The sequence below is a fragment of the Panulirus ornatus genome, chromosome 20, assembly GCF_036320965.1.
Source record: "Panulirus ornatus isolate Po-2019 chromosome 20, ASM3632096v1, whole genome shotgun sequence".
Taxonomy (NCBI): domain Eukaryota; kingdom Metazoa; phylum Arthropoda; class Malacostraca; order Decapoda; family Palinuridae; genus Panulirus; species Panulirus ornatus.
The window spans coordinates 10,039,952-10,059,434 of record NC_092243.1 but is presented as its reverse complement, the minus strand read 5'-3'; the positions used below and the strand labels follow the sequence as shown (position 1 = coordinate 10,059,434).

The 19,483-nt window shown below is 38.9% G+C and overlaps 1 protein-coding gene across 6 annotated transcripts in view; it reads right to left on the bottom strand.

The window, feature by feature from the left end:
• LOC139755911 (uncharacterized) overlaps nt 1-19,483 on the bottom strand; it is a 72,137-nt gene that overhangs the window by 20,854 nt on the left and 31,800 nt on the right. For all 6 annotated transcript variants that reach the window (XM_071674653.1, XM_071674656.1, XM_071674657.1 and 3 more), the window contains exons 10-13: nt 18,113-18,270; nt 10,510-10,644; nt 7,489-7,617; nt 630-775 (exon numbers count right to left, since the gene is read on the bottom strand). In XM_071674653.1, the coding sequence (XP_071530754.1) occupies nt 630-775; nt 7,489-7,617; nt 10,510-10,644; nt 18,113-18,270 (568 nt within the window). The remainder of the gene's footprint in view (nt 1-629; nt 776-7,488; nt 7,618-10,509; nt 10,645-18,112; nt 18,271-19,483) is intronic.

Genomic DNA, 19,483 nt, shown 5'->3' with positions numbered 1-19,483 from the left:
GTTATGCCAATTCACTCTCTACTAAAAACAAAAAAAATTTATTATCTCACCTATGACAAAGGAAGAAGACACACGTGGACAGGCAGGCAGGAGGTAAGTGGGCGAGCAGCAGGCAAGTAGCACATTTAATGCATTCTGCTCACAAGTGATGTAACATTAAGCAGGTGCTGAATTGCTGTAACTTGGGAACACAGTTATGGGAACACAGTTACATAATGTAACATCAGCAGACATTAGACACATGCAGCAGAGACAAAAAAGACTGAACATATATTTCAAAAGTGCTCACAACACCATAGACCTCACTCAGTCCATATGAGGTAGGGTGTGACAATCAGATGTATGGCTGGATGGCAGTTAGTCTATGAGATCACAGGAAGCTTACTTGTGCAAAAGCACACTTACATGACTACAAGTTATTGTAATCAATGACATCTACCACAGACAACTACTCAAGGACAACAGCTCTGTCAGGTACCAAATATCTCTGTTAACAAGCTATGCTGACTGATATCAGCACCAGGATATTTCTGTACACCGGTCATTAAGCTCACTCAATATGACATTCAGCATATGAAATGCATGGCACTGCATTTGCATCTCCTCATTACACTAGAGGAGGATCTCACCGAGCTCTTCATCTCGTCTCGGTGTACCAGGGGTACTGGAACCACCCCCAGCCCCGCCTACCCCACAACTGCTCTGTGAATCAACTGTTGATGCCTGTGTACTATGGACCATGCTGGTGTTGCTACTGCTGTTCCGAACATCCAAACTGAAATAAAGGTTAATATCCGAAAATTATTCCCACTTGGAGGGATATAGCTTTTCAGATACAAATTGATATCAGATAAACCAAGCAATGAATCTCAAGTGAAGTGTGAATGCCTCAGTTAAAGACTGGCTAAATCAAATCTTAACTACATAAGAAATGCTGTGAATGAAGATGAAAATACACAAATCTCTATTCAGAAATACATGGTTGACAAACTGACACAAGTTTATACATTCTTCTGGAGAAATTCTTCATCAAAACTCCCTTAATCTAACAAATACCCTTTTCCACATAAGCTGTCATACTGGTTCAACAAACTTCCATCTCCATAAATTTAATACATTATATCAAAGAAGTCACATAAAACATTTTCTTATGCCTACTACTCCTCTCTCTCTCTCTCTCTCTCTCTCTCTCTCTCTCTCTCTCTCTCTCTCTCTCTCTCTCTCCCTTAAACCGGAGGCCCCAGTCACAGACAGAAGTCCACATCAAGGCCAGGTCTACACTGAAATAATTAGAGGTTAATGAAAGGGGAAAAAGAAATGATGAGGGATAGAATTTGGAAGAAGTAAAACTCTGTCTTTTAAAATGTGCCAGGTCATAGTTGCTACAAAAGACATGAGAGGGTAGAGAGTTCTAGAGCTTTGAGGTGTACGGAAAGAAACTTATCAAAACAGCACACTCTTGTGATACCAATGGCCACATAGTAATCACATGACATAGCGGCTTGACAAGTACTATGTGGTCTGGCTAGTAGTGGAACCACACAAGCAGATACCTCTTGAGAACAAAAACCAAAGTAATGCCTATAGAAGAGGGAGAGTGAACCAAAATTGAAGTGGAGGGCAAGTGGTTCAAATTTTGAAGTTAGCCTGGGAGAGTTTATAAGTTGGAACACTTTCAACTCAACTCTGGTTAGTAAGGATGCTGAGCTAGAACCACTCCAGAAGTGAGAGTAGTACTCCATACAAGGATATATCAATCCTTTGTATAAATGGAGCAACTATTCAGAAGAAAAAAAATTTCAACATCTAAATGGGACTCCCAGTTTCTTGGAAGCAGACTTAGCTATTTTCATAATGTGGGGTTTCCAAGATAAAGTGGATGTTACAATAATACCTCTTGAATTACAGAACTGTCAAAGGAGAGTGGAAAGTTGTGAGGAATTTTCAACAGAGATGAGTGGAAACAGGGTCTTGGAGACATTAAACTAACCAGATTTTGTCTAACCCACTGAGATATACTATCCAGGTCTGTGAGTATACAGAGGATGTTGTGTCAAGATGAAATGCAGATCGAGTGAAAGAACGGGGGAGCAGATGTGGAGGAATGCAGTGATGAGTCATCAGCTTATGAATACATTTGGTTATTTGTGCAAGGGAGGAAATGATTGACAAAAAGGAGAAAAGGGGGTAGGAGACGAAATAGAACCTTGAGGGACACTGCTGTTGATGGAGAAAGGGGATGAGGCTGATCAATGAACAACAACAGAGACAGATTGGCTGAGAGCAAAGTGAGGGAGGGAAGCCAAAGGAGACAAGCTTGGAGATAGACTTCAATGCCACATCTTATCAAAATCTTTGGATATGTCAAAGGTAACTATATATGATTCCCCTAAATCTTTCAGGGATGATGACCAGACATTAGTAAATTAGGAAAGAATATCACAAGTGGATCCTGTCTTACTAAAGTCATATAGGAGATCACAGAGATGACTATGATATTTAAGATGTCTGAGGATGTGGGAGATGAGAAGGGATTCAAAGACTTTGGAACTGGTAGGTTCAAAGCAACAGGACTATAGTTAGAGGGGTTTGAATGGTCGCCCTTCTTAGGGATGAGATGTATCAATGCATGCTTCCAAGAAGAAAGAAAAATTCTCATTTTTAAACAAAAACGGAGCAGACATGCAAATATAGGTGCTAGTTCAAAAGCAAACTCTTTCAGTGCACAGGGATAGATTCCATCAGGACCATAAACCGTGCATTTGTACAGAGAAAAGAGCACTTTCTGGAGTGTTTGAAAAGAGACAACAGGAAGGGGCATAAAATTAGAAAGAAAAGCTTATGAGGGTGAAGGAATGGTAAAGTCATCCTAGATAGAGTTGCATAAGAAATGGGAATCAACAAGAGTTGCTATATATGCAGGACAGACACCTATAGTACCACCAGAACAGAAAAGTGAAGTAAAGGTAGAGTGATAGTTGCTAGAGATGTCCTTAGCTAAAGACCAGAAAAACAAATCAATGAATGACATGTAGATGGTACCACATTTCCATTAAACCGGTCATAATATGATTTTCCAATAATCTATGTCCAGCTAGGTCTTCCACCAACCAGCAATCTAAATCTAGCAAGGTCTTCCACTATCTAGGAAGGCGAAATAAAAGGTCTCTTACAGAAAACCTTGGCCTTGCACATTCCAAGCATTCCTCCATTCTGTAAAACACTCACATCCATACACTCCCTCATTCTATCCTTATACATATATCTTGGTTACTCCTTACACTCCAACATTTCACTTCACTTGCAGACAATCTTACAAAATTCATCCTTTTCAAACCCCTTTAATATCATGGCATAATTCACTTTTTCAACATATATTTCAATATATTTCAATATGAAATCGGGAGCGGGGGGCCGGAAATCCTCCCCTCCTTGTATTAACTTTCTAAAATGGGAAACAGAAGAAGGAGTCACGCGGGGAGTGATCATCCTCCTCGAAGGCTCAGAGTGGGGTGCCTAAATGTGTGTGGATGTAACCAAGATGTGAAAAAAGGAGAGATAGGTAGTATGTTTGAGGAAAGGAACCTGGATGTTTTGGCTCTGAGTGAAACGAAGCTCAAGGGTAAAGGGGAAGAGTGGTTTGGAAATGTCTGGGGAGTGAAGTCAGGGGTTAGTGAGAGGACAAGAGCAAGGGAAGGAGTAGCAATACTCCTTAAACAGGAGTTGTGGGAGTATGTGATAGAATGTAAGAAAGTAAATTCTCGATTAATATGGGTAAAATTGAAAGTTGATGGAGAGAGGTGGGTGATTATTGGTGCATATGCACCTGGGCATGAGAAGAAAGATCATGAGAGGCAAGTGTTTTGGGAGCAGCTGAATGAGTGTGTTAGCGGTTTTGATGCACGAGACCGGGTTATAGTGATGGGTGATTTGAATGCAAAGGTGAGTAATGTGGCAGTTGAGGGAATAATTGGTATGCATGGGGTGTTCAGTGTTGTAAATGGAAATGGTGAAGAGCTTGTAGATTTATGTGCTGAAAAAGGACTGATGATTGGGAATACCTGGTTTAAAAAGCGAGATATACATAAGTATACTTATGTAAGTAGGAGAGATGGCCAGAGAGCGTTATTGGATTACGTGTTAATTGACAGGCGTGCGAAAGAGAGACTTTTGGATGTTAATGTGCTGAGAGGTGCAACTGGAGGGTTGTCTGATCATTATCTTGTGGAGGCTAAGGTGAAGATTAGTATGGGTTTTCAGAAAAGAGGAGTGAATGTTGGGGTGAAGAAGGTGGTGAGAATAAGTGAGCTTGGGAAGGAGACCTGTGTGGGGAAGTACCAGGAGAGACTGTGTACAGAATGGAAAGAGGTGAGAACAATGGAAGTAAGGGGAGTGGGGGAGGAATGGGATGTATTTAGGGAATCAGTGATGGATTGCGCAAAAGATGCTTGTGGCATGAGAAGAGTGGGAGGTGGGCTGTTTAGAAAGGGTAGTGAGTGGTGGGATGAAGAAGTAAGAGTATTAGTGAAAGAGAAGAGAGAGGCATTTGGACGATTTTTGCAGGGAAAAAATGCAATTGAGTGGGAGAAGTATAAAAGAAAGAGACAGGAGGTCAAGAGAAAGGTGCAAGAGGTGAAAAAAAGGGCAAATGAGAGTTGGGGTGAGAGACTATCAGTAAATTTTAGGGAGAATAAAAAGATGTTCTGGAAGGAGGTAAATAGGGTGCGTAAGACAAGGGAGCAAATGGGAACTTCAGTGAAGGGCGTAAATGGGGAGGTGATAACAAGTAGTGGTGATGTGAGAAGGAGATGGAATGAGTATTTTGAAGGTTTGTTGAATGTGTCTGATGACAGAGTGGCAGATATAGGGTGTTTTGGTCGAGGTGGTGTGCAAAGTGAGAGGGTTAGGGAAAATGATTTGGTAAACAGAGAAGAGGTAGTAAAAGCTTTGCGGAAGATGAAAGCCGGCAAGGCAGCAGGTTTGGATGGTATTGCAGTGGAATTTATTAAAAAAGGGGGTGACTGTATTGTTGACTGGTTGGTAAGGTTATTTAATGTATGTATGACTCATGGTGAGGTGCCTGAGGATTGGCGGAATGCGTGCATAGTGCCATTGTACAAAGGCAAAGGGGATAAGAGTGAGTGCTCAAATTACAGAGGTATAAGTTTGTTGAGTATTCCTGGTAAATTATATGGGAGGGTATTGATTGAGAGGGTGAAGGCATGTACAGAGCATCAGATTGGGGAAGAGCAGTGCGGTTTCAGAAGTGGTAGAGGATGTGTGGATCAGGTGTTTGCTTTGAAGAATGTATGTGAGAAATACTTAGAAAAGCAAATGGATTTGTATGTAGCATTTATGGATCTGGAGAAGGCATATGATAGAGTTGATAGAGATGCTCTGTGGAAGGTATTAAGAATATATGGTGTGGGAGGCAAGTTGTTAGAAGCAGTGAAAAGTTTTTATCGAGGATGTAAGGCATGTGTACGTGTAGGAAGAGAGGAAAGTGATTGGTTCTCAGTGAATGTAGGTTTGCGGCAGGGGTGTGTGATGTCTCCATGGTTGTTTAATTTGTTTATGGATGGGGTTGTTAGGGAGGTGAATGCAAGAGTCCTGGAAAGAGGGGCAAGTATGAAGTCTGTTGGGGATGAGAGAGCCTGGGAAGTGAGTCAGTTGTTGTTCGCTGATGATACAGCGCTGGTGGCTGATTCATGTGAGAAACTGCAGAAGCTGGTGACTGAGTTTGGTAAAGTGTGTGGAAGAAGAAAGTTAAGAGTAAATGTGAATAAGAGCAAGGTTATTAGGTACAGTAGGGTTGAGGGTCAAGTCAATTGGGAGGTAAGTTTGAATGGAGAAAAACTGGAGGAAGTGAAGTGTTTTTAGATATCTGGGAGTGGATCTGTCAGCGGATGGAACCATGGAAGCGGAAGTGGATCATAGGGTGGGGGAGGGGGCGAAAATTTTGGGAGCCTTGAAAAATGTGTGGAAGTCGAGAACATTATCTCGGAAAGCAAAAATGGGTATGTTTGAAGGAATAGTGGTTCCAACAATGTTGTATGGTTGCGAGGCGTGGGCTATGGATAGAGTTGTGCGCAGGAGGATGGATGTGCTGGAAATGAGATGTTTGAGGACAATGTGTGGTGTGAGGTGGTTTGATCGAGTAAGTAACGTAAGGGTAAGAGAGATGTGTGGAAATAAAAAGAGCGTGGTTGAGAGAGCAGAAGAGGGTGTTTTGAAATGGTTTGGGCACATGGAGAGAATGAGTGAGGAAAGATTGACCAAGAGGATATATGTGTCGGAGGTGGAGGGAACGAGGAGAAGAGGGAGACCAAATTGGAGGTGGAAAGATGGAGTGAAAAAGATTTTGTGTGATCGGGGCCTGAACATGCAGGAGGGTGTAAGGAGGGCAAGGAATAGAGTGAATTGGAGCGATGTGGTATACAGGGGTTGACGTGCTGTCAGTGGAGTGAATCAAGGCATGTGAGGCGTCTGGGGTGGACCATGGAAAGCTGTGTAGGTATGTATACACGTGTGTGGACATGTGTATGTACATGTGTATGGGGGGGGGGGGTTGGGCCATTTCTTTCGTCTGTTTCCTTGCGCTACCTCGCAGACGCGGGAGACAGCGACAAAGTATAAAAAAAAAAAAAAAAAAAAAAAAAAAAAATTTCTCACTTTCTCTAGTCTCACTTTATTCTCTAAAGTATTCCAATGTTAAAGAACCAAATGCAAATCACATTTTGTTTGCAGGTCTTTATACTTATAACTGATTAAGTTTTTGTAATGTCTACGAAGGGAAATGCCCAAATACATCAATTCTTTTGCCTGTCTGTCTGATGCTTTCCAGGGAGTAGTAGAGTAACAATATGCCTTGAATTTCCACTGTACAATAAAGGTGACTGGTACTACTGGATGCTACAGGTTAGCTACTGATCATTCACTGATAGATATACAATTATTCAGTAGGTAAATCTGTTATTATTGTAATTCTCATTGTCATTCTAAATCCCAATCTCCTCTTCTTCCTTCCTCAAAAAAGGGAGTATGTTCCAACAGATACAACAAAATTATTGTCATTACAGTTGCAGGGATAAAAAGGTTTTCCTTGAACTTAAGGGTTATGTTCTTGGGACAAACTTGCAATGCAGCCTATTAGTGAAATACCACTTTCTAAAATTCGACATTATCCTTCAAGCAATGCTATTTCCAATTTTTCTGTTTCCTGCTTCTACCCTTTACTTACATTTACTCTTTCCTTTTCTACAAACACATCACTGCCACTTCTTAAAAAACCAAACTACAAGCAATTGCTTCCCTTGTGAGATAAAATTCTAAATATGCATTATGCATAGGCAAGTATTTCATGGATTTCCCTTCTCACCTACTCTTAACAACATCCAGGTCTGAATTTTCAATGGAAAACTTAACTTGAATCTGAATCTCTCTACAGCATGCAGTCCACACATCATGTGACTCTCAATTACCACTTACCTTTTTCCTGTGCTCAGAGTGCTTCTCATGAGAGCTTTTTGGTACAAGACCTCCTTTTCTTCTGCTCGTTTTTGCAGAGCACGTATCATAGCATCACGCTCTGCTACATGACTTTCCAGTTCACGGTTCCTGGTGAATATATATTTCAATTATTCTTAGGTACAACTGAAGCACCATAATTCCCTTTTAAGTAAACAGCAGGCATAGGCAGTAATGGAAGAACATAAAACCAACAAGGTAAACAGGAATGGGTGCAGAAAGAGAATGAATAAGTTGAAAGAAGAGACAGAAAGTTTGGAAAAGAGAGGGATGCTGAAAAGTTGCTGAGGGATGTCTTTTGCTTTATCAGCAGGAAAAACACATAAGTCATATGAATATTCTTTAAATAATAATGAAGAGGACAAAACCTAAACTGCATCATAATAAGTGGATGAATAATAGAGTGCAAAGATATGAGAAAAGTTTTAACATGGTAACGAGAAATTTCAGCTGTAGCATGGAACTTCAGATCCAGTTTCTCAGAGGACAGGCCCCATGCCCTTTTTTCTGAGACTCGCTAATCACAAGTGAGTGTACCCTGGTTTCTTTATACCTCTCATTTTACTGAACATCAAGATAACTAAACCTGACTTACTAATGATCTATGCTCTGTGCATAATTCGGAGAATACAGACAAACATTCTTTACTGTATCTAACACTATTAAATCTTTTTTTAACTTACTTACCCATCACCATTAAGCTCATTTACATGGGATGTACCATGTGCATAGAGGCATACTCATTTCAAGGCAATTAATTTCCTATAAATGGGGTCCCAAACCCAAAGGCACGCAACATCCAGAGACTTACAGATAAAAATCTTTTCATTACTAAAAAGTTTCCATCACACACAGAAACTTTTTCTTTGTTAAAAAGTTTACCAGTGATAAATAAAATATTTCCCTTATAAAAAAAGTTTTTCATAGTCCATAACCCATATGAATGCTGAAAAGCAGGCTTTTTTTGATTATATGAATATTAGTGGTGAGTACTGCTAAGGACACACTCTTAGTTTCCACTGTAAGAGTTTCTCCACATGTTCATCAGTCACAAACTGATATGGGTAGGTCAACAAAACATCTCAATTCTAATCAGTTTCATGAATGTTCTAACCTTCTTGACTCTTCCAAACCATAAAAATAATAAATCTGATAAGAAACTGTCATGACTGTTCAGCTGTTGCAGCATGACATGTACACTGCCATCCCATCGAGTCTTCAATTAAAACATCTGCTTTCCCTCTCATCCCTTATCAACCACATTCTTTCTATCTTTCTATCAGCGCTGAGCTTTTCATCTCCTCAGCTTGATTTCAGGAAAGTTTTCTCCCACATAGTATATAACAGAACATTCAACTGAAGAGTAAGAATGCAAACCATGTTTGCAAAATGTTGGTAGATTGCTGACTAACTAAATGGAACCATGGAAGTAGGAGTGAGTCATAGGATTGGCAAGTTAGCAAAGGTTCTGGGATCATTATAGAATGTAAGGAAAGAGATTATAGCAGGGAAAAAGGAAATGAGTCCCAAGAACATTGTATGGATGCAAGGCATGGGTTATAAATGAGGATGTGCGAAAGAGGGTGGAAGTGTTGGAAATGAAATGATGAGGACAGTATGTGGTGTGAGGTGGTTTGACTGAATAAGTAATAAAAGGGTAAGACAGGGGTGTGGTAATAAAGGAAATGTGGTTGAGAAAGCTGAAGAGGGTGTGCTGAAATGGTTTAGACATATGGAAAGAATGAGTGGGGAGAGGTTGACACAGAGGATATAAGAGTCAGAAGTGGAAGTGAAAAGAAAAGGGGACACCAAACTGGAGATGGAAAGGAGTGAAAAAGATTTTAAGTGATAATGGAATGAACATGCAGGAGGATGAAGTTCAGCAGGAGATAGAGTGAAGTGGAAGGATGTGGCATACAAGGGTCAAAATGCTGTCAATGCACTGAACCAGGGCATGTGAAGTGGCCAAGAAAAATCATGGAAAGGTCTGTGGGGCAAGGTTGTGGATGGGGGCTGTGGTTTTGGTGCATTGCACATGAGCTAGATAATGGATGTAAGTGAATACAGCCTTTCTTCTTCAGTTCTTGGTGCCACCTCACTTATGTGGGGAACACCATTCAAGTATAAAAAAGCGAGAAACACCATTCAAGTGTAAAAAAGTAAATTATGACTCTAATGCAATGTAATCTCACAGGGATCCAAAGAAACTGAGTCCCTTAATTCACATATCAAGTGCAACATTCTTATCATCTAGTGATAATGAAATCACAAAATCATGTATCAAAGCTTTCTGAAGAAAGAAGTCTTTAAAATCAATCCAAAGTTGATGTTGCTTAAAGTTGGCAATTTCAATACAACATTATCAATCAACAATATTACATATATTTTCCATGACAATATCCAAATAGTATACTAAATAAAGAAGTAACAGTAAAACTGCAGGCAAAGTGATGGGAGGGAATAGATCAGACTGGATACAGAGCAGGTTCCTTAGAAACAGCAAGTGTTTCTTGTGCTTTTGCAAGAGAATAAGGTAAAAAAAATCTATGGAAAATCAAAACTTCCCGGAGAAAGAATAAGAATATAAAGCTGACATCCTTTCATTTATTCCTCAGAGCTTCCAGTTCAATGAATTAGCAAAGAAAACACCCTTGCTCTGTTATCCATTTATACTAACTTTATCAAAAAGGTACCCTCACAAAATAATGCTTCCCTTTCATATTCTCCTCTACTAAGCTCTCCTGTCACCTCACCCACCTAAAAAGCCTTATAACTTTTAACATATTTCATAAACAATGATGCTCTGTTTTACAATCATACACTACAATGGATGGCAGCAAATTAAAGAATCTCAATAGATCTGACAGTTGACATCTTGCCCTTCAGTAACTATCTTAAAACCTCCACAAATAAGTTACAGTCTCAAAATCTTCTACAACTCACGATCAATACATGTCTGGAAAATAATTCAATGATACTGACCTTGCCTCATATTCTGCTTGCTTCTTATTCATGTGATGAAGCTCATCCATTTGACGCAACTTGTCAGACTTTGCTTGGGCGATATGCCTCTCACTCTCTTGACTTGTCCTTTCAAGGGCAGCAATTTTAGCATCCCTGTAGATAAAATAATATAAGAACCATTTGATGAAAAACACATAAAAGATAAATAGGGAATAAACTGAAAAGAACATCTGAAAAACACAGGATTCCATTGCAATACCAAAACCGAATTCAATTTCATTCATTCCCTCAGCTATTTAATTGTGTTCTATAGTAATTAAAAGTAAAATACCCAAAAGGAATATGGTGACTATTATCATCATAGAATGGTGCAATATGTTATTCATCTGTAGATCAAGAGGAAAACAGTAATAGATATAAGTACAACGAAAGCAATTCTAGATCCTGCAATGCATAAAAGGTATAAAGAATGACACGACCAAGAGATTTTGATTTTTGAAAAATATTTTATCTGGGGGATGGCAAGGAAACAACACTACCCACATGTCTTCTGCATGTCAAAGAGAATGACTAGGAGAGGCAGAAGCGAGGGGCTGGAAATTCTCCTCTTCTGTATCTTCACTTTCTGAAGATGGGAACAAGAAGGGCCAAGCAAGGATTATTCCTCAATGGCTCAATCATCTGTTCATGATGCAAACATTCTATAAGGTGGGACAATGTTATCAGGTATAAAAACAATAAAATGTGTGAATTTCACTATATCCAGTAAAATCAAAAGGGAAAGTGAAAACAGAAAATGCCATTTAATAATTTGGTCAAGGAAAGATGTATGGATTACTATTGCACAAAAATACACAAAAAGTAGTGCAACATCTGGAAGAGCATGTATTATTACATATCTACCTACTGCCTAATGTTCTTTTCCCATTTGCATGCAATGGCTTTCGTGCATTCTGTCCAACAGTTTACTAAAATCTGTCTGTGGTAAGTGTCCAAAAGTGGACAATATTCTCCTAACATACAGTCATTAATTTTCCTCTTTCCATATTAAATAGAGTTATCAGATCAGAAAAACATCTCTATACACACTACAACATCCAACAAGTACACCATCTTAAGTTATGATCAGATGTGTGATTCTGAAGTGTAAAAGTTAGGAATCATTTATCAGACTTGAGTAATTCAATAGAGATTACAAAAAAAATAACATCTTTTCATCAAAACATCATGACAGACAGCATTAAGAAATAGTAAAATTCTGGATTTTCAAGAGGTTAGTGAGAGATATACTAATTCTGAGAATGTGCTGGGCCTGTGCAGTTTCAACAAGCTATGTATTATAAATTAAATTTTACAGTCATCAAGCATTTACCATTTGACCATGCAATACATAACAGTGAGCCTCCTCCTGACATGGTGCTGGAATCAACAAAGTCAGAGGCATATATGAAACTAAATGAAAAATAAAATTGCTCACAAAAATTAGAGTAAAACAGTAAAGTAACATCCTGCAAGGAGATAATGGTGTAAATGAAATGAGAAAAGCTCAGGAATGCTGTTGTACATAGGGATGAGAAATAAGAAATGCAAGAACATATGTGGAAAGTAAAAGATGCAATTAACCATTAAGTGCATATTGTACAACCTCTCAGTTAACTCATACCCACCCTCAATTAAGGTCTTGCACAGCTGTATAATCATTGGATCTATCACAATCCTTTTTTAACTACTCTTTCCTTCCATGTTCTCTCACATACAAGAAAATATTTGTTCGTTGATTCATCTCTTTCCTGAATCACCAAAATCACATTTTCAATCTCTTAACCATCCCACTTGTTTCTTGATTCACTCCATGAAATTTTTTCACATACTTTCACTATCACTTTCTTGATTTTGACGACCATGGTGTTATTTCCACCTATACCCTTTTTTTCTCTTTATCCACATTTCAAACATTCAACAAATGTCTTCAAAATATACTAAATACTCTTTCCATATTTCACAACGATCAGAGAGCAATTTACTGTTTGTGTTTACTTTTTCTCAAGACTTACTTCCCTCTTAATAACTCTTTTTATGCCACCTACAACAACCCATTAATTCCAAAAACCTGGTCTCTTATTTCTTTCCCATTTCCTTTCCCATTTTGCATCTGAGAAGGAGTGATCAAACCATGATTGAAAGAGAAAAATCAGGTAGAAGGGATACAGGACTCTATCCCTGCTATGATCATATCATCTTTGTTGTACAGTCAGCTAAGTTAGAGGCTACTTAGCCAACAAAACAATATCAATCCTTTGCTGTTTAATCAATCAACAATTCTAATGAAGTAAAATCCTGAAAAAAAATCCTCCAGACAGACACGACTCAAACTAAATTCTCCCAAGAAACTAAAAAAACATCTTGCCAATTCCACTACAATCACCATCCACTCTTCAAACAATATCAATACAAACCTCAACTAATTCACAACACACTCTGTCCAAACTGCCATTCTACAGCACACACCACTTAACACCTAACTGCCGCTTGTTCTTCAACATTTCCCCTGTAATAAATCTCTGGGGAAATAGGTAAATGTTGCAAGACACTTGAGGTTCATCAGTTTTGTAAATATGTAAATCTTAAACAACAACAACAACATTCAAAAGCTAATGAAAAAATCGATTGTGAATAACCCTGATATACATAGCTTTTCTTATATGGTGCAAGTAAGAGAGACAGCTTCTCCCCAAATGTTGAGTTTAACAGGAGATATTTTCATAACACAACTGTAACAAATAACGCAAAGACTGTGCACTTAACTGGTAAGTAGTAGTCTACAGTTTCTTGCATTGGTGACTCATAGTTGTGAAGTTTAATTTTTTTCATAGATGCTTGCAGTTTCTTGCATCAGTGAGGTAGCACCAGGAACAGAAGACCAACGATCTCATTCGCTCACAACCATTTTCTAGCTGTCATGTATAATGCACTGAAACCAAAGCCCACCATTCACAGCCAATTGCCAAATACCAATTCATGGTTTTCCCTGTTTTACCTGACCACTTCATTATGCTTTGGTTCAGCCCACAGACAGCACATCTCCCAATACACCAAATTGCTCCAATCCATCCTATACCATGCACACATCTCTTCTTAACACCCAGGTCACAATACCTTGTGACCTCTCTCACTCCATCCTTCACTCTCCTTCTTGGTCTCCCCCTCCCCTTAGCTTCTTCCTCTTCTGATACACCGACTCTTTCGTTCCATCTTTCTTTCCTCATCCTTTCCGTATGTCCAAACAATTTAGGCACATCCTGAGCGCCTCTCAATCAGCGCATGTTTACTATCAGACCTCTCACTCAAACTCTCATTCCTTACATGATCAAACTCACATTGCTTATTTACTTCTGGCATTTTATTCTCAACAAATCCCCCCTTCTTTCCTTTTCCATTTATGGCAAAGATAACATCCATACAACACCATCAGGACTACTATATCCTCAAATATAATTCACCCTCTCACACAGACTTTTCCTTGTACAAACTACTAAATGCACCCACAACATCAGCCCCCTTACAAAAAATACTAACATTGATAAATCCTTAAAAAAAGCTATGGAAAGTATGAATGAAAGTAAGAAACATTATGCCACTTCTAAACATTGATCAACCTATATGTTACCAATTCTTATCTTCTACTTGTCAAAATGACAATTAGCTTTTCAATTCACACTAACTTTAATATAATTCCTTTCAGACACATTCCACCTAACTCAAAAACCCAAAAATAACGTTTAACAAACACAAGCAGGGGGGATATTGTGGGAAAAGTGAGAATAAATTATGTCTAGCCAGATCACCCTGGCCACCAGCAACAGTAGCCCAAGCTAAAAGGAACATTACTGGGTTTTATCTTCCATGCTATTATATTCATCTATACTTCTGGTGCCCATTCCCTCTATGAACTTCCTCAAGGAGGTTGCCATGGTAAAAAAAAAAAATTCTATAACTGAACTCCTGTGCATCGTTTCAGCCTTTACTGTCTCTAAGGAACATTGGCAGAACGCATCTCTAGTGTAATATTTCCTACCTAGGCAGCATATCTATCTTTTGTGAAGTAATGCAAATATTTTTTGATAGTGGAACAAAAGGGAGTAAGAAAAAAAACACACAAATAACATAATAAAATGCAATTTCCACAGTGTGGTTGAACTAAGTAACCGAATTGGTAATTTGTCACCCTAAGAAGGATGACTGTTCTGATCCCTCCAACTATCATCCTATTGCCTTGACTAACATTTCTAAGTCTCTGAATTCCTCCTCAACTCCCATATCCTTAAACACCATGAATCTCTGTTTTCTCTCTGATCATCAGCATGGCTTTTGTACGGCGAGATCCACTGGTGACATTCTTTCCTATCTTACTGATGTCTGGTACCCATCACTGAAAGATTCTAGCGAGTCTTGTGTAGTTGCCCTTGACATATCCAAAGCTTCTGACAAGGTGTGGCACCAGGGTTTCATCTCTAAACTCCCCCTCTTTTGGCTTCCCTCCCTCACTTTGCTCCTTCGTATCTAGCTTCCCCTGCAGCCGATCTATCTCTTATGGTTGTTGATGGATCAGCCTCCCCACCTTTCTCCATCAACAGTGGTGTTCCTCAAGGTTCTATCCTGTCTCCTGCTCTCTCCTTTTTTTCAGCAATTTCTTCTTCACAAATATCCAAATGCACTCATACGCTGATTACTCAACACTGCATTCATCCCCATCCTTCAATTCTGCTCCTCCTTTTCTCAATTATTCTGCATCTTATCTTGACACAGCTTCCTCAATAAACCAGACTTGGACAGGATGTCTCAGTTGGGTAGATGAAATCTGATTAATGCCTCCAAGACCTAGTTCCTACCAACCTGTCCATTGAAAACTTTTCCCAACTCTCATCTCCCCTTTGACAGTTCTGTAATTCCACCACTAGATACAATGACTATACTTGGTATTACTGTAACATCCACTCTTTCTTGGAAACCCCAAATTACGAAAATAGCCGAATCTGTCCCTAAGAAACTGGAAGTCTTGTTGAGATGTCGAAATTTCTTCTCTTCTGAACAGTTGCTCCACTTATACAATGGACTAATTCATCCTTGCATGAAGTACTGATCTCACATCTAGGGTGCTTCTAGCTCTACATCCTTACTTCAAAACTTGACCTTCTTGCCCTAAGCTGCAATGTTGGTTCACTTTCCATCTTCTACAGGCATTATTTTTGTTTTTCTCTCAAGAACTGGCTGCACACAATCATACATTCTCTCCTCATCACACATACAACTTGACAATACTTAACCCACACAGCTCATTTTTTGTAACTAGATTTTCCTGTGGTGAAAGCTATGTGTTACCCCTGCCTTTTGGCAAACTGGCTGGAGCAATAGATAGAAATAGTAGGTATGAACATTCAGGTAAGAGCATTAGGTTGAAACTTTAGGTAGAAGCAGTAAGTAGGAACATTTGGCAGGAGCATTAGATAGAAGTAATCAGTCAGAACATTAGGTAGGAGCCTCTGCAAACACTGTACTAGACTTGCCCTCTGCCAGTGGCCTGTTAAGGGTGAGGCATTAAAGGCTTAGAAGCAGCACTGGAGTTCACTATGTTGACTCTACTGCTGTGGCCACACCTTTGAGGGAGTTCCAGAATGGAATGGGCATCAGAAATATAGATAGATCGATAGATAGAACTGGCTGTTTGTGTGCCCCCACCACTAGCTAGACCATGAAATATTTGGCAAGTTGCTGCATCACATGATTAGTGTGTACGTACAAGCAACTCAACGGTGGTGCATCTTGATTACTGTTTCTTTCCCTACATCTCAATCTCTACCTTCTCATGTCTTTCCCAATAACTATGACCAGGCACAATTTAAAAGGTGTTTCTCACTTCCTCCAAAATTTTTGAATACTTCCCTTTATGACTTCTTTCCCTTTCATAATCCTTTCTATATTTTAATCAAGGACTAGCCTTGATGTAGACTTTTGTCCATGACTTGAGCTTTCAATATAAAAAAAAAGAAATCTAATGCTCAGTGCATGTCACCATCCTCTCAATAACCACTTTCCTATACAACTTAAAACGTATATTCAACAGACATACAGTAATTTAAATTCCAGCAGTCACTTTTGTCCCCCTTGCCATCATATAACAGTAATGTACAAGCATTTTCCTAGTCCTCAAGAATGTTACCTTGGGCCGTACAAACAATGAAAAACCCTACCTAGCCCATTAACAACACTGTCACCTCTTACTAAGAAAATTCAACTGCAAACCTATCAACTCAAGCCACTTTGCCAAACTTCTTTGCACACAAGACTTTTAACCTCTCTTTTTACCAAACCATTCATCATGTCTCATTTCATATACCTCCTTGCCCTAATTACCTCCTGTCTGCAACTCTATCCTCTAATACATTCAGTTGTCCTTCATAATACTCATTCCATATCCTCTTTACCACCTCTTTGTCTGTAACCACTTTTTCATCAGCTCCCATTTGTTTTCTTCACATTACTCACCTTCTAAAACATTTTCTTATTCTCCCTGAAGTTTATCAATACTCTCACACCATCTCTCATTTTCAGCCATTGCAACTTCCTCCTGCTGCTTTCTCTTGTACACTGTACAGGAGCATTAGGTGAAACATTAGGTAGCAGTAGATAGGAACATAAGGTAGAGGTAACAGGATGGCACATCAGGTAGACAAAAGAAGTAGAAGAAATTCGTAGGAACATTACATAAGAGCCTATGAAAACACTACGAGAAATGCTGAAAACAATGAAACACTGTGCTAAAGTTACCCTTTGCCAGTAGCCTGTTGTGGCCATCCCCTTGAGGCAGTTTCCAGAGGGAATGGACACTAGAGATATAAATAGATAGACAGACAGTGTCAGGGTGAAAACTAAGGAAGAGATGGGATTCTAGAATTTACCCCTCAGACATTTTCAAACTATTCTTTCCTATTCCTATTGAACTTACTTACACTCAAAGCAAGAACATCCAGGTTCCTATCCCCAAACATACTTATGTACCTATTTCTCCCTTCTTTCAATCCTGGTTATGTCCCATGCACATTCAGACACCCAAGCCTAGACCTTTTGAGGAGCATTTCTGTCCTTAGTCTTAAGATAGCAAACCACAAGAAAAAGAGTGCTTCTAGCACCGTAATCTTGCTCCTTTTAGTTGCATCCTATGACACACACAAGATATAAGGGTAGCATTCTTTCCACTGTACTGCAATGAACAAAACTGTAAAGCACGAATATCATTATTTTCTATTCATTATTTTGAAGATGCTCTCCTATTTTTTCTGTAGGTACCTGTATCTTTACTACTTAAAGGTTGAAAAAAACTCTATTTCAAAAAGATAGTGGGAACACTGTACTAGCCTCTTCATACAACTATACACTTTTCACAACTGAAAGATTTCTCTATTCATTTACAGCTGCTGCTAATCCTGCAAAAGGCATTCTTCCCGGATAAGGTTACACAGCACTTAATACAAAAAAGACTTTGCAATTAACCTAACGTCATCTTAATGCTTCATTTGATAAACAAGCATAGTACACAGAAATCACTGACACTTAAGTGACGCACTTGGGCATGGATGCAGCATCTATGGCTAACTGCCTCATAGCTGACTCCTGTAAGTAACGCTGCTCCCACTTCGTGACCTCTCCTTCCAGAATCATAATTTTTTCATCTTTTTCTCTGATCTCTCGACGAAGATCACTTAATTTGCTTCCAGGTCCATCCTGAAAACCAAATACCATATCCTTTAACCTTAAAAAATTATGATTAATAAAAGAATAAATTAAATAACAAAATTCTAGGAATGAAGCTCATCCAGGTCTACAAAATATACATCCATGTGATATCCAATAAACTTCTACTCTCATTTTAACACACCAGCCCAGGGGAAATCATCTTCAAACAAATTAAGCACAGCATATCACAAATTATGACACCAAATATTTTGCCAAAATATGCTTGTGAAATCTGTTAAATACATATTCAGCTTTTACTTATGTTAAAAATTATCCTTAGTTATTATGTTCCCTTCAACAATCGGAAAAGGTTGGCTATGATGAAATTCCATAGAAAATTACACTAGTTGACCATTTCTACATCTTCAAGTGTCAAGGAGACAACGGCAATGTGCTAAAAAACTTTTCCCAACAACAGACCACCATTTCCTGTGTTAGCGAGGTAACACAGGAACAGAAAGTGAGAGAACACATCCACTTATATCCATTATCTAGCTGCCATATGTAATGCACAAAATATTTTCTCATACCTTATTGCCAATCTTTCCTCACTCATTGTCTCCATATATCCAAGCCACTTCAACACACCCTCTTCTGCTCTCCTAGCCACACTCTTTTTATTTCCACTCATCTTACCCTTACCCTTTCATTACTCACTCGATCAAACCACCTTACACCACATACTGTCCTCAAACATTTCATTTCCAACACATCCATCCTTCTCTGTACAACCCTATCTATAGCCCATGCCTTGAACCATATATAATTGTTGGAACTACTATTCCTTCAAACATACCCATCTGTGCTCTCCGAGATAAGGTCCTCTCCCACACATTCTTCATTGCTCCAAGAAACTTTACCCCCCCTCTCCCCACCATATGACTCATTTCTGCTTCCATGGTTCCATTTGCTGCCAAGTCCACTCCCAGATATCTACAATATGGGTTATAGTGCAAAGACCAGGTTGAACCAATACAATGGGTATCTCATTCCAAGATGATCCTCATCAAATAGGATTTCAGAGATTGCTGAAAGGGACAAGTAAATGTTCATCTAAAAAAAATCTAATTTTTAAAAGACCAGGAGATTTTACTAAACAAAAAGCACTTATTTCATGAAGATGCTTCTAAGAGCTATTGACAAAAGAGCTATTACAAACCTTATAGTTTCCAACTTAATAAAAAATCTGGGGTTTGTTTAT